The 15252-nt window shown below is 33.1% G+C and overlaps 1 protein-coding gene across 3 annotated transcripts in view; it reads right to left on the bottom strand.

The window, feature by feature from the left end:
• LOC107661462 (mitochondrial inner membrane protease subunit 2-like) overlaps positions 1–15252 on the bottom strand; it is a 94337-nt gene extending 79085 nt beyond the window's left edge. For all 3 annotated transcript variants that reach the window (XM_016451052.1, XM_016451053.1, XM_016451054.1), the window contains exons 1-3: positions 15176–15252; positions 9883–10017; positions 8255–8358 (exon numbers count right to left, since the gene is read on the bottom strand). In XM_016451052.1, coding sequence (XP_016306538.1) covers positions 8255–8358; positions 9883–10014 — 236 coding nt within the window. In that variant the 5' untranslated portion in view covers positions 10015–10017; positions 15176–15252. The remainder of the gene's footprint in view (positions 1–8254; positions 8359–9882; positions 10018–15175) is intronic.

The raw sequence follows: 15252 nt of genomic DNA, 5'->3' as shown, positions 1-15252 counted from the left end.
TTGCCGTTATTATTGAATTTCATTAGTCCCAGTTATGATTTATGCGCAGTTGTTCACGGAAAAGTGAGCAAGACAATATTGTTAAAAAAAGAAAAAAAGACATCAGGTGACTTGACTTGACTTGACATTAAGCACAACTTGTGTAGATTTATTTAGTAAAAAGGCTTGATTGCTTCATTTTGGCGTATATTTGTATACTTTTACAATTTAATCAATCTCAGCATGCATTAATTTTGTGTCGCTAGACATTTGCATCACTAAGTCTAAATTATGCCTTATTGCCTTTTATGCTGTCTTTGGCCTGCGCTCTGGAAGTGATCTGTTAATTATGCTAAACTTTAATTAAAACTGAAACTAAAACTGAAACTAAACTTTTTTTAACTTTAAACCGCATAAACACATTTCATTACACCAAATACACAAAATAATGTTATTTTTAGCAGCATCATATGACCCCTTTAAATTTGATTTTCTAATGAGAATACATATTAAGTAACTTAAATATCAAAATAAAAAATTGAAAACAAAAATAATTCTTCAATCTACATAAAAACTGAACTGTTTTATTTAATTTAATTATTAATTAAAATTACATTTAAATTTGATAATTAAAAGTTTAATATAAATATTAATATTAATTCAAACTTAAATATCAAAATAAAGACAAAATAATAAATAGAATAAAAACATTTTCAATCTATATAAAAAGTAAATAATAGTATTTAAATGTTTTATTTAAAATTACATTTTATTCTAACTTTAATCATTAAATTCTAATTTTAAAATAAATATTAAGCTAAACTTAAATATCAAAGTAAAATACTAAAATATAATAAAAATGTATTTTCAGTTAAATAAAAACTGAACATTTTAATGAATTCTTCATTAATTAAAATGACATTCAATTACATTTTAATCTAACTTTCATTAATAAAAACTAATAAAAGTATATTAGATTATATACACATTTCAAAATTAAGAAAAAAAATACTAAATAGGAATAATTTTTACTGTACTGATATTATATTATATTTCTAAATTAAACAATTTTTTAAAACAAATTTTGTATAGTATACAATATAACACAAATTTAAAATATTTAAAAAAATAATATATGTAATATATAATAATATAAATGTAATGTAATATACTGTATATGTATCAAAGGAAGCAGAGAGAAAAAGGTATTAAGAATAAGTAAGCTGTTCGATACCCCTTGACATCTTTAAGACAAATTTCCCATCTGCTACATCCAGATCTTCCAACTTTATGTCCTGAATATGTCAAGGGACTAACATCTCCCACTGACGTGGGCAGAGCACAGTTCATGCAGGAGACGCGGGGAACGTACAATGCCAGTGCTAATTCATTTTAGAGGAGGCATCCTATCGGCGGTGAGTGCCAGGGAAGCCTCTTTGATGTTTGTCCAGAAAGAGATATCTGCTCCAATCACAGACTAAATATCCACAAGGCATGATGACAGACCACTAACAGCTATGTTTGCAACTATAGATATATTTACATGAGTGTGGCTAATGTAGTTTTCGGCTGAGATTAAAAATTATATAATAAATCACATTAAATAGGGCACTGCAGAAGTCTCTGTATTGTTAAGAGAAGCTCTTAGATGTAAAAACAGCTGCAGAGGTAGACCGTCTCCACAGCAACACATGCTTTAGATAATTACTCAAAAACAGTCGAATTAAAACACTGGGTTGATTTAGACTCATGTTAATTAAATAAATGTGGGATTTTATTTTAATAAAAGAGTGCATTGCTTATCTTTGTGATTTTAAAATAATTGAAGGAAACAAACTATTTATGGTTATTTGTTGAATATTTCGAACAACTGAAATCAAAGCTTACTTGAAATGAAGACAATTTATGAAAAAGTCAAATTTCAGTTTTATTGTAAAAAGCAAGTTAATAGTTAACAATTTCTAACAACAATCTAAAATTAATTATTAAAATCCAGATATAAATTACGCAAAACTTAAGTATCAAAATAAAGAAAAATACTAAATAGAATAAAAAAATTCAATCAATATATAATAACTAACAATATATAACAAATTTAGATTTTTATTACTCAAAATTACATTCAATTGCATTTTAATCTTAATTATTAAAAATGTAACAAGAATGAAGTAAATAAAGCAGTAGTAGTAATATTAATAATAATAATTATAATAATATATATGAAAGTAAAATAATAACAAGAAAATATACTAAATAGAATAGAAATAATTTTTAATTCATTTATATTATATTAGATGATATATATCATATTTATAAAAAATAAATAAATGGCTCATATCCAAATTCTATAGAATACTTATAATACTTTAATATGTAAAATAATAAATATAAAATATATAAAAAAATATATATATATGTATTAAAAATGTTCTGCTACATCCAGATCTTCCAGCTTTATTATGTCCTGAACATGTCAAGGAATTATAAAATTAAACTAAACTAAACTAAATCAAATGAAATGTTTTAAATACACTGTCATGCAATAAAGTCACAAGAGATCAAAACTATTTCTTTCTACATTGACAGAGATTAAGGCTCAGAAAGTGCTCAAGGCACGTTGGACACAAATGCTTCCAGCTAAGTGAACTTGGAAGAGCATCATTGTTTGCTTCTAAATCGCTGGAGGTTGAGTTGCTATACTGTTGTTGCAAGCAGACATTCCTTGATTTCTATTTTTTCATATTCTCTGCATGCATTGCAGATTCAACAAACAAAGAGAACCATCAAATCCAGCACACACAACTAACAAATAGAATAAATCATCTTTTACAAGTGCAGCCAAGGCTTTTCCTGCTAAGGATGATGGACGGTTGACCTCAGATTTAATTGGTGAGGCTGTTCGGTGGAGAAAATGAGTTTCAGAGTTCCCTGGATGAACAGAGAGCACTTGTCTCCAGCTTCTGCAAATTAAACATCTGTGAGCGATTCCTTCACTGATAATTTCATTTTCTGGCCAAAAGGGGAAGGTTCATCTTGCGGTTCAGACTAAAAGGAGAAAAATTACAATAACGATAATCAACCTTTTAAATATTTATAAGATCTCACTGCATAGGAAAATAGTTTCACGTTATTTAAAGGAATTCTAACTGTTTACATTTCCTTGAAACGGTCATTTCTAACCGCTCTGATGTGACAGTTATCATCTGAAGCCTGATTTACTGCCACAAATAGCCTCACAGATAATGTCTCTGGTGAAGCAATGATGAGTTAAGGCACTCAAAAAACCAGAGGGCAATAAATGATACCAATCTTTATGCCACAAAAATCCAGCTTCTCTGGGCTGGCAATACACACCGCACAATAATGATATTAATCCTCACGCAGCTGAGTACAATACTGCAGGCTTGTGAAGTGGCCATCAGGATGTAAAGCAGGACAAAATGATGTTATCTATAAATGTAATATAGCTTATAGCTCCATAAGCCACATTTCTGCTACTGTTCAGGAAAACAGGTATCATCTGGGGGAAAATAATATGGTAATAATCTTGATTTTGTTTTTTTGCTGGTTAAACTGGACAAAACTGAAAGCAAAAATGTAATTGTATATTTAAAATTATTATTATTATTACTACTACTATTATCATCAAAACATAAGGTTTCATTAACACATGAAAGTTTATTGATTTAAAAGTTTAAATTGCTATAATAGGTTGTTACTATTATTATTTTACCATTAATACATGAATAGTAACAGCATTAATAATAATAATAATAATAATATCATACATTTTTAATTTCTCTCTCTCCCTATAATAATAAGAAGAAGAAGAAGAAAAAGAAGAAAATAAGTTATTATTATTATTATTATTATTATTATTACTATCACTATCATTATCATTAAATTGCCAAAGAGGTAGCATAAACCTATTTATACAAAGATAATTTCAACACTTGTACAATTTTTCCAGTTTTTATTAACAACAACAACAACAACAACAACAATAATAATATTCATTATTATTATTCAATTTCCAAAGAGGTAGCATAAACATATTTACAGAAAGATAATTTCAACACTTGTACAATTGTTACAGTTTTTCTTATTCTTCTTGTTATTGTTAATAATAATAATATCATTAATAATATTATTATTACTATTAATAAAACATGATATATTATATATATTAACAGTACCCATGATAACTTTTCTGTGTTAATTAAATATTTTATCATTGGTATTTTATCAAACCCATGGTTATTAATAATAATAATACAATTAATATTTGTATCATATTTTTAAAACTGCACAGAGCAATAATATAATTACACAAAGATAAATGCAACACTGGTCAGATTTAGTGTGTGGCAGTTCTGTCAACTGGCCCAAACCATCCTCACACTGGCCCCAGACCTTCCTCAATGTCCTTTTCTATAGTTTTCACATGCTTTTTTTTTTAGAACCTAAAAAAAACCACACACAACCGGTTTCTAGACTAAAGAGACCCACCTACACTGAGTTTGCCACCATCATGTCACATTAACAACCAAGCAGGTTGTCTATGAAAGCAGAAGCATGCTGCTACTAAAAGCACAGAAGCCTCGGTTCACCTCAAACCCTGAGCTGAATGCAAAATTTCCCGAATGCGGGTCGGGCTCCACGAAACCTCTCTGAGGACACGTGAGCTGAACTGGTTTCCATGTAGATGGCTAATTACTCTCAACCCAATCCAGCCCCAATGAGATCCCATTATCTGCCCAGCACACTTCAAAGCGGCTCGGAAAAGAGTGGGAAAATTGACAGGCATGCTGTGAATCAATGGACATTTATCTGTTCTTTTTGACCTCTATCAATGCTTCTAGTCAGAACAACTATTTTTATTTCCTACGTTTCCTTTGCGACCTGTGCTTATTTGTAAAATGTTTGGAAATTTTGTGCTACCGTTTCCTCTTAGTCACAGATGCACAGACCTGACTTTTGACCAAATAATGCTGTGTAAGAACTAGTTTTCAGATTGCTCTAAATGCCAATTCATAAAATCGTCAAGTTTGTCCCGGTTTACACTGAAAGCATGACAAAATGTTTTCTGTGTGCATAAAACACCCTGACAGAACCTCTTCCCCATCGACTGCTGTCTGAAGATGAGGAATGTTCTCTAAATAAGACATTTTACTCTGTGGGCTCAGAGATCTCCGTAGACAACGTTTGAAATGAGTCCCAATTATATCTGCTTTTGATCCAAACAGCCAGAGGAAAACAAAACTCTTGCAACTGCATAAATACATTCAGATTGAACTGCACGCAGAAATGTCTCATTAGATTCCTGATTTGATTTAGACTGTTTTGTGCCAATTTGCATGGTCATGTGATCTAAATATGTTTAAACATATGGTTAAGAAATATAAAAAACGTAAAAAGGAATAGCTCACTCAAAAATAAACATTCGGTCGTGCCAATATATATTTACCATCAGGTTGAATGTACGTGTCCTCACATGAAATATAGATATGTGATAAACTACTTTTGTTTGTTTGTTTTTGCTTTTGAGCTTGACACGCAAGGTCACTATAAAAATATAGATAAAATCAAATATTAAATATATTGGGGGTGAGTGAATAATGACAGAATTTTCATTTTTGGTTGAACTATTCATATAAATATAAAATACAAAAAGTATTAAATATATCGATATAAAAAAGACAGAACCAGATTAATAATAATAAATGGATACAAGCTCAATTTGCTAGCTCATCTAAAATACTAGCATTTCCCTTGTCAATACATCACATTCCATTACAAAGTGTATAAAAGCCTAATGTTATATGGGCCTTGAATAAGCCTTAAATAATCAAAGTCAGGAGTGTTAGCATGCATTGCTACTGTTGCTTCCCCCTCAGAATAGTTTAACAAAGGATGAACATCATGTTCCCAGCGCAGTCAATTCCCAGCAGGGGAAGAGTGCCATCTTTGGGTAATGATAGAGTGAATCTGCCTTACCACACTCTCAACATTGTTCCCAATACAAGGATTTACATAACTAAATAAATATGCACAATCAGCTTGTAACACTCCAAAGAGAAAGGAAAACTTGAAATCGCATCATATGACCCCTTTAATTTAAAGCTGAAATGTGTACTTTTATGTAAAGAAAAAAACCTTAATGCTATTCCAGTTGAAAAACTATAATTAAGACACTAAAACTTTGTGGTGTTTTGAAAACACTACTCTGTTTGTTTGAGAATTCTGCCCAGCCTGTCATAGCAACAGTGGCTCAGCCAATGACGTGAGTTTGGGGGCGGAGCCATCGGTTTGTTTGACCAATGACAGACAGAGGCAGTGCTCTAAAAACCTTCTTGAGAACAGTCTTCATTCAGCACTGCTAGTGGCAAAAAAATGACAGAAAAATGTAAGTTGCTTTAAATTTAATAATTTAGTAACTGATAATGAATTGTTTGAATGTTTTTACTTTATTAATTCATGTTAAACTCTCTGATCAGGATACAGGCCAACAGAGTAATGTTTTAAATGTGATAAACATCCTGTGGCGGCATTATAATCATACACAAGTCCCTCAGTTTCACAGTATCAAAACCTCATTTGAACAGCTTACGGCGCTGAGCCCATCTACTGGTCTATCAAACATACAAAGCCAAAGAACACAGCAGGGTGAGTGTTTGATCGAGAAGTTGGACGAAATAAATGCTTTCTTTCCCCCTGGTGCTTCAAAATACAGACCATACATAAAAGTGAAGAGTTACCTAACTAGAGTTTAGATGATAGCCTCCGTAGGGCCTGTGTCAAAAGGCCCTTGGTGTTGAGCACCACATTAAAGTATATCAGACGATTGCGTCCATACCAATTACTCGCGATGACAGTAGTGGGCTCATTATCCCGAGGAGGATTCCTCTTGAGTTAGTGTACTCAAAGCAGCTGGGTTTAAGGTCAAGGAGATCTGTGGCAGATTAGAGAGGGACCAGAATGGTCCAATTAGCAATTTTGAGTGCTACAGATGTCTTTATCTGGATGGAGAACATCTAAGTGGCAATTTTCTGAATGAATGTGCTATTTTTCACCAAGGATTTGAAAACCTGAGTGAATGTGAGGACTTAGTATGACACCCGTGAAACAGCAGAGGTCTGCAGGCTCAACCATTTGACATAACAACAAAAACATCATATCTGTCAAATTTCAACTAATAGACCGACTTTTCAGAAATTTTAGACCATTTTATAGGATTTCGCCAGAGCTGAGGTGCCAAAATTAAGATTTATGCTAGTATTGCATCAATTTCAGTCGACAAAATAAGTCAATAATTATTTTGATGTTGCAGCAGATAACCGATAAGTGGCCTACAATAATTTTTTTAAATAGAAAAAAGGTGTGTAAATCAGTAATTTTATATGTTATGTAAATTTAGGCATCACAACATTATAACTGAAAGTATGTTAAACAGGTTTTTATTTTGAGAAGACTGAAGATTATAGTCAACATTTTTATTAAATTATTAATAACAAAGTGAAATATACATATAAATATACAATATTATATTGTGCTATATGAACAATAGATAAATACATTTTGAGATTTGGTAAACATTCAATTTCAATTATTAGCATCATTAAAGGTGAAGATTACAAAAGATTAGAATTACATGTAAAAATCGAAATAATTTAAATATTCAAGTTAAATTACAAAATCCCTAATTAATCAATAATCAACATATACTTAAACATGCACCAATATTAAAATTCAAGCCAATTTTGATAAGCCGATAATAATTATTGTCATGGCCAATAACCGTTAAATGACCTATTTTAAAAATATAAGCTATTTTATCTAAATAAATTTTAACTAAAAGCAGTCATTTTAAATGCTACAAGTGACTTTTGGCATCACAATGTGATCATGTACAGTATGATAAATGGATATTTATTTTGAGACTTGCTAAACATTACATTTACCAATGCTATTAAATTATTAGTGTTTTTAAAGATGTCTAGACTTAAAGACTTTAAGTGATATTAGAAGATGGCCACATCATTGATACCAATAAATTCAAAAGAGCTCTAATATTGCCTGTTAACCGATATATTGTGCATCCCTAACTGTATAGCATCCCTACTTTGCACCACACCACAACTACACACAATACAATAAAACGCAAAAAAAAAGTGTTTTTGCAGTCACTTGGTTTCTACAGTTTCTACAGTGTTGTGGCTCTGCCCACAGCGAAAGGTCACGTAGCACGAAATACAACTTAAATGCGGCTACTCACAGAACTGACACAATGTCCCCTCGGTGTACTTGGTAGTTCCTCACACTCCAGCGGTTGAGCAGCACAACATCAGGTGACGACTCTCCATCTGGGTTTAAGGACGGCTGGGAAAGATTCAAACCACATGAGTCAACATGCTTCATAAATTCTAGACTCTGGAAAAGTTAGAGAAGACTTTTAGGTTTTGTCAGTTTTTCTTTTTGGTCTGTGATTTATTGCTTTAATCCTCCATACCACAAAAACTTCCCAAACTACTAAGCCAACTCTAAGAATAAACTCAGCAACTTTGCTTTAATTTTGTTCTGGAAAAGAGCCTCTGTTCTTCATTCAGCCTTTCGACTGACGACATCCTAAGGGTAAAAATAACATCTACAAGTTAACTTCAAAACAGAATTTTTTTTAGACTATTTGTTTTCCTCTTAACTCTTTTGTGGTGGTATCTCAAACAACTTGTGTGTGACGAACCTTCTCAAGCATGCAAGTCGTCGACTGACTTGATACACGGGCCTCCAATGAATCATTAAGGGAGATCTCGATGAGCCATTTCACGCTTGCTGGGATAATTGACAGAAATATCTCTTATCTGTCCTTCTAAAATAAATATCCCGACGAGCGTTCCCGCCTAGAGAATTTATCTGTCACAGCTGGGCGCTCTATCTTTTTTATTCAGACATATTTTCTCATTCTGCATTAGCGTCAGCTTTCAGCATGTCCATGGAGTGACTTATTTGGATTCAAAGGCCGTAGATGAACCGGGAAAAGCCATTAGCAAATATATAACACTATAAGCCAAGACAGAAAACTGGACTCCGAAAGGAAAACAACAACACCGTTTTGGTTAGTTAGTGTTCATTAGGTACATAATGAACCATTACTTCTGTTTGGTGAGGAAATGAGCATGGTGTATTCAGATGGTTTTCTCTCATTATTATTGGAGGTGTCGTTCATCATGGTCTTAGTGCTATTAGTGCAATGTTTAGCAAAGTTGGATTAATTTAAGCCGTAATGCAAAGTCCTAACATAAGTAAAAGGTTATTAATGTTTAAATAGAAGAGCTTGTAAAGGTAAAAACCTCTTTAACTATTTTTTAAGGCTGGGAAATATATTGAATATTTACAATATATTTGCAATTATTTTGACGGTAATAGAAAAATCAAGCAACATTGTGAATATGGTGATTTTAAGGTGCTTTTTATTGGCTATTAAGTTTACTAAACTGCCATTAAACTACACTGAAGGAAATAAATCTGTAAAATAACAGAAAAAGCACTGGCAGCTCATTAGTGGGACATTATGCATTTAGTTTACAGACCTTTCCGCTAACTCTAAAACACAACGCAATGCAGTGTAAAGTTCAAAATACAGGTAAAACATCTGTAAAAAAAAAATATATATATATGGAAAATTCCTTCAAATTAATACAGTACAATGTTGACTCAAACCTGCATCACCCATATGAGCACCATGGCTTAACGTGCCTAAAATGTGTGCGAACCACTGCGCCACAGCCCCGACTTCTTGTTTGAAGAAAAATGCACATCTTTGCTAACTTTCAGCAAAACTAGACTAAACCAGATTATTCAAAACAACATTACCAAGTTTGATAACGCGTATAAAGGACATCCCACCTGCATCGAGGCACCTTCCACGCGTGCCACATAGGCAAGACGGTCTAAAACAGTCACTGTCACGGGGACGGCTACAAAGAAGCCACTAACAAAAGCTTTGAAGTATCTTCGCCCAAAGCCCGTCTGCGCCATCGCCTGAAGAGAGAGAGAATGAAAAGAGAAATGACCTTGGCTTGTTCAAAGAGTTCAGCCAGGCAATTTAAACATCTTTTTCTGGTCTGGTAACATCTTATGAAGAAATAATTCAAACATTCAACAAAATATGGATGTCTTTGTTGTTTAAGTATTGAGAAGTAGTCTCTCCACAGAAAAAAGGCATGTTTTAAGGATATGTTGGATGATCTAAGCTCACAAAGAGAACAAAAGTATCAAAAGCTTAACTATATGCCTCTAAGTATGAACCACCTTGTTTTGAATCAAATTGCAAGGCACTAGTGAGGTCAAAAAGAAGAAAACACTCATAAAGCAGCCAATTTAATAATGAATTTAGTAATTGCACCTATCTGCGGCCATCTGTGGACCGTATTCGCAATGACAAAACTCTGTACACCCAACGCATTAGGGCAGAAAAACCCACCGAGGCATTGAAATTGAATCTGACAAGAGCACGCTCGCTCTAATACCATTAATTGCTAGTGTGATGCTTGATTTGGAGGTACACGGCATGCAATTATGCTTCTCATTCATTTTACAGAGTTCACCACAGTAACAAAAAGACGAGGAACAGCTTGTACCATTTTCCCCAAAAAAACCCTCAAGGTCTTCAGTAGCAACCTCGCAGAATTACTGGTAAGCACTTGAAGAAAGTCTTGAAGCCATTTGCTCGCAGGAGGCCATTCAAGAGGCTCAAAAATCAGAGACTACAACAACTTAGTTGAGGATCTGGGAGATGTCGGGTAAAAAAAAAAAGTGCTGAGCGAATCATAACGCAGTGCAGGATTTGTCAGGGTTGCACTGCTGTGAGCCAGATACGGCTCAAGCAGGGAAAATTACAAAAACCTTTTTTGTGGTCGCAAAGAGACACCTTCCTGACTCTCTGCTGCGTATGTAGGCTACCCGAAGCAACACTATCAATATAATACAAACACTGATTATTTCAATTTTGCACGAAACAGCATTTGCAAAGCACTTTACTTCTGTAATGAGACATAATCCCAAGTGAAAAGTGGGCAAGAGTAAAAAATAATTGCGTGATGAAGCATAAAAGAATCACGTTGTGAGATATAGTCACAATTACGGGAAGTAAAATCGCAATTCTAAAAAAGTAAATCAAAATTACAACGTAGTCTATCGACACCTGTGGTTGAAACCTAAAATTGCAGGATACTCGAGGAGGATGTGTTTGACTAGCTACACAAAGATCACTTATAATAAATAATAAAAAGTCCTACAAGATGTGACTAAGCCATCATATATATATATATATATATCTTTTTTTCCCCTAAACAATGCAGTTTTGAGCACCGACTGTTTATGTACAGACTCAATAATAAGTTTCTAAAGCAAAATTAATTAATCTTGTCAATATTATAAAAATGCCCAAAACTGCTTAAATATTTTTATTGATAACGAATAAATGAATTATTATTATATGAAAAATAATATTCGATAGCTTTTGACATATAGAATACTGTTTAAAAGTTCGGAGTCTATAAGAATTTTTAAAGTTCTTGAAAGATTTATTTGATTAACAAATACAGTAAAACTGTAATATTATGAACATTTTTAATAACTGTTTTCTTTTTGGAAAGTCATTTATTCCTGTGATGAAAAGGCTGAATTTTCAGCATCATTACTTCAGTATCACATGATCCTTCAGAAATCTTTCTAATATGCTGGTTTACTGCTGCTGCTCATGAAACATTTATTATTATTAACACTGTTGAAAACAGTTTATAAATTTTATGCTACTTTATATTTTTGTAAAAACTTTTTAAAGGTGTCTCTAATAAATAGAAAGGAAATCTTTTGTAACAATAAATTACATAAAAAATAAAAACAATAAATGTAACAAAAAGTCTTTACTGTCACTTTCGATAAATTTGTAAAGACACTTTTTCAAAAGTGTTCCTGCTGAATAAGTATTATTTCCTTCAAATAAACTTTTTAATGGTGCTGTATATATAAATGTCAAAGGTTATTGAATTTTAATTAATCACAATTTTCTTTTTTTCTCTGGAAGACCTTGCAAGTGCTGAATCAAACACAATAAGAACAGAAACATCTATCAAGAAAGCAAACAGGGTACATTTTGATTTCAAGTCATCTTCATCTAGCAGATTCATCTCTCATGTGTCTTACCCAGCTCTCAAACTTCTTGTAGTGTTAAGTATTCATTTGCCTAGCTGCGTCTCACACAAGAGTGTGACTAATGAACTATTATGACAACGAGCGGCTAAATTATCCATGGTGTTCTGGGCAGACCTGCCAAGTGCCAGCTGTCAGGTTCCTCTAACAATAATCCCTCACCAGCACATACAATGAGAGACTGCCAATCATGCTGGTGCCACACAACACACAACAGCCTTTTTTCCCAAAGACATCTATTTTTGCTTGTCCCTCCACTGAGCCACAATCCTATATTTTGACTTCAGGCTACACACGGAGAGGTTGGCACATGCCACGAGGATCTCAAAGGTGTGTAAAGTGGAGCATCTAATAGTTTATTCTTAAAAACGGGCAGATGGGAGAATTTAGGACTGGTGCGCGTTGATCAAAAGAAAGCGTCGAGTTAATTTTTCATCAAAGGCTGCTTTCAGATTCCGAGTTGAGAACATTTTCCACCATTTTCCATGTGCTACGGACAGAAATAAAACCGTGAGCGATAAAAACCAAGGTTGGCACAGCAGGTGTGCAACATAGATGGATTTTTTTGTAGGCGCGTCCAATTAAAGATGCGTTTCTAGAGTTGAAAGCAAATGTCTGGGTAATATTAGGTGACCATTGCACACAGCTGCGGAATGGAGCATGGTGGTCTCATGCCAGCAGAATCGATTTATCATATGCTTCGCGTTTATAACTTCTAACCCATTTATCCTGCGAGTAATACTGTCAAATATGCCACCTGCATAATGTAAAACTGTAGCCTGGTAGCTTTGTTTATGCATACCTGAGCGTAGCCATTTTAATTGCACCAGTCATCAAATGTGTCCAAAAATGCTTAGTGAACTTGCTGCTTTGGGGTAATTTGAAACCGCAATGACAGATTTCCACTCTCAACAAGGCAATTTTCGGTTTCCTTGATGCATGGGCCTATTTTACCAGTGCATTTCACAACACGGCGCTGACAGACCCAATCTGATTAAATGATCTCAATGTGTGCACCTGCAAGTATGATTTCAGGAATGCTTGACCGTTAGTCTGCATCACATCAGCAGTGAGATTAATGATGTGCTGCAGACAGCTGTAGACGAGCAGACAAAAAAGAACGAGGCTGGCTCACGATATCCTATGGTAAAACTTTTAAAAACTGTTTATATGCAAAAGTCAAAGGTTCGCACACAACTGGCTGCTTTTAAACAGTCTACATATAGGCTACACACTATTATTTTTCAATTAATATACATTTTAGCTATTTCATATTTAAAATGAGATCTTTTGTACATATTTTTAATTAAAAATAAAAAGTAAAACTATTTTCATATAAACACCTTTTGTACAAAATCTCAATGACAGGCTACATGGAATATCTTCCATTGTATGACAACTTTACAAGTTCAAAAAATTGAACAGAAAATGTATAATCCTTTAAAATGAGGGTGAAACGAGAGATTTTTTTATTATTTTTATGAATATATTTCAATTCACTTTCAATTTGTAAAGAAATTCATATTGTGTATACTGTATGTGCGTGTGTGTTTGTGATTTTTTTCAAAAATATAAAATATTCTATTAAATGATTTAAATTAAAAGATTTTTTAAATATTTTAATTAAAAGTAAAATATAATTAAAAATAATAATTCAAATATACAAACATTTTTAATGAATATTTTCATTTTGCAAAAAATGGCAATGTTACAAGTGTGATATATATATATATACATATATATATATATATATATATATATATATTTATACAGTTTTATGAATATTTTCATTTAGCAAAAAATTGTATACATAGTGCAGCAGTTTATATTCTTAATATGCAGTTTATATATTTAATAATGTATAATATATGATCTGTTATATTTAATATATACTAAATCTAATATTCCTTTAATGGAAACAACCATTTTAAACCTCAAAGCCAATATAAAGTGATGTTTTCATGAGTCACTGATTAGAAATTCTAAATAATCTTATTCATTAGGGCAGCTTCGCAAGGGCAACTTCGTTAATTAATTAACCTAGAAACTAAATTCAGCACTCATATGGGAGAATGGCCTCTTTTTATATCAGTGTCTTCACGTACCTTTACATGAGATACATATATGGCAAAAATGAAACGATACTGATCTTTACTCTTTAACTGATTGTGATGGGCAGCAAACAAGCAATGGCTGTGTCTCAAAACATAGTGCGCTGTCTACCTAGTTGGCATAAACACATTTTGAACAATCAACATTTTTGGTCATCACAGGCCGGTTTTGAATGTCAATGGCCAGTTTCTACTACTTAAAAGAAAGCGTATGTATATGTACATGCTATTATAGCTACCTTTATCTGACCTTTCTACATTGCATGTTTACTTTAGCAAGTGCTGTTCAGTTAACCTTCCGGATATAAAAACTATTATTTCACATTTTTAATATCACTTTGTGTAAAAATGTCTTGACTTACAGCTGTTTAAATTAAACGTTTACAAAGGTTCCTGATAAACAACTTGGACTCTGGACATGGGAGGTCGAGTAAAGTGCACTGCATGGTGGGATACAGTATTCTGTGTAGTATACTACAATTTGTACTAGTTTAGGTATTCTACGTAAACGAATTACATGTTTTGAGACACAGCCTGAGCTGTTAGACCGGCTGTACAAATAACACAGTTACTACATACGTCGTCTTTTCCCTACATCTATCTTGTTTCATTGTGTGGTGTACTAAGTTGAAAACTGCGACACTAATTCAAACTACATCAGTAAATCCTCCTTTAGTTCAGCGTTTATGGCGACCACGCTGGACTGACAGGTCATGCCGCTACTATAAACAAGGGCAAACAGTGGGCGTATGATGAGCTTTAAAAGGGTGCATACAATTATAAAACATAAGCAAAAGTGAAGCATAAACCCCCCAGCACTAATGCGGACTAAATGCCGAGTATCAGTGATATCAGCCGCGTGTCCATACACTCACCTAATGTCTTTATGTACGTGCTGTACGTCGCTCCGTTCACTACGACACCACGCTCGCTGCTTCCGGGTCCTAAAGCC

This window comes from Sinocyclocheilus anshuiensis, unplaced genomic scaffold, assembly GCF_001515605.1.
Source record: "Sinocyclocheilus anshuiensis isolate Anshui unplaced genomic scaffold, SAMN03320099.WGS_v1.1 scaffold491, whole genome shotgun sequence".
Lineage (NCBI taxonomy): Eukaryota > Metazoa > Chordata > Actinopteri > Cypriniformes > Cyprinidae > Sinocyclocheilus > Sinocyclocheilus anshuiensis.
Note: the sequence above shows the minus strand (reverse complement) of the source record. Positions and strands in the feature narration are given on the sequence as shown.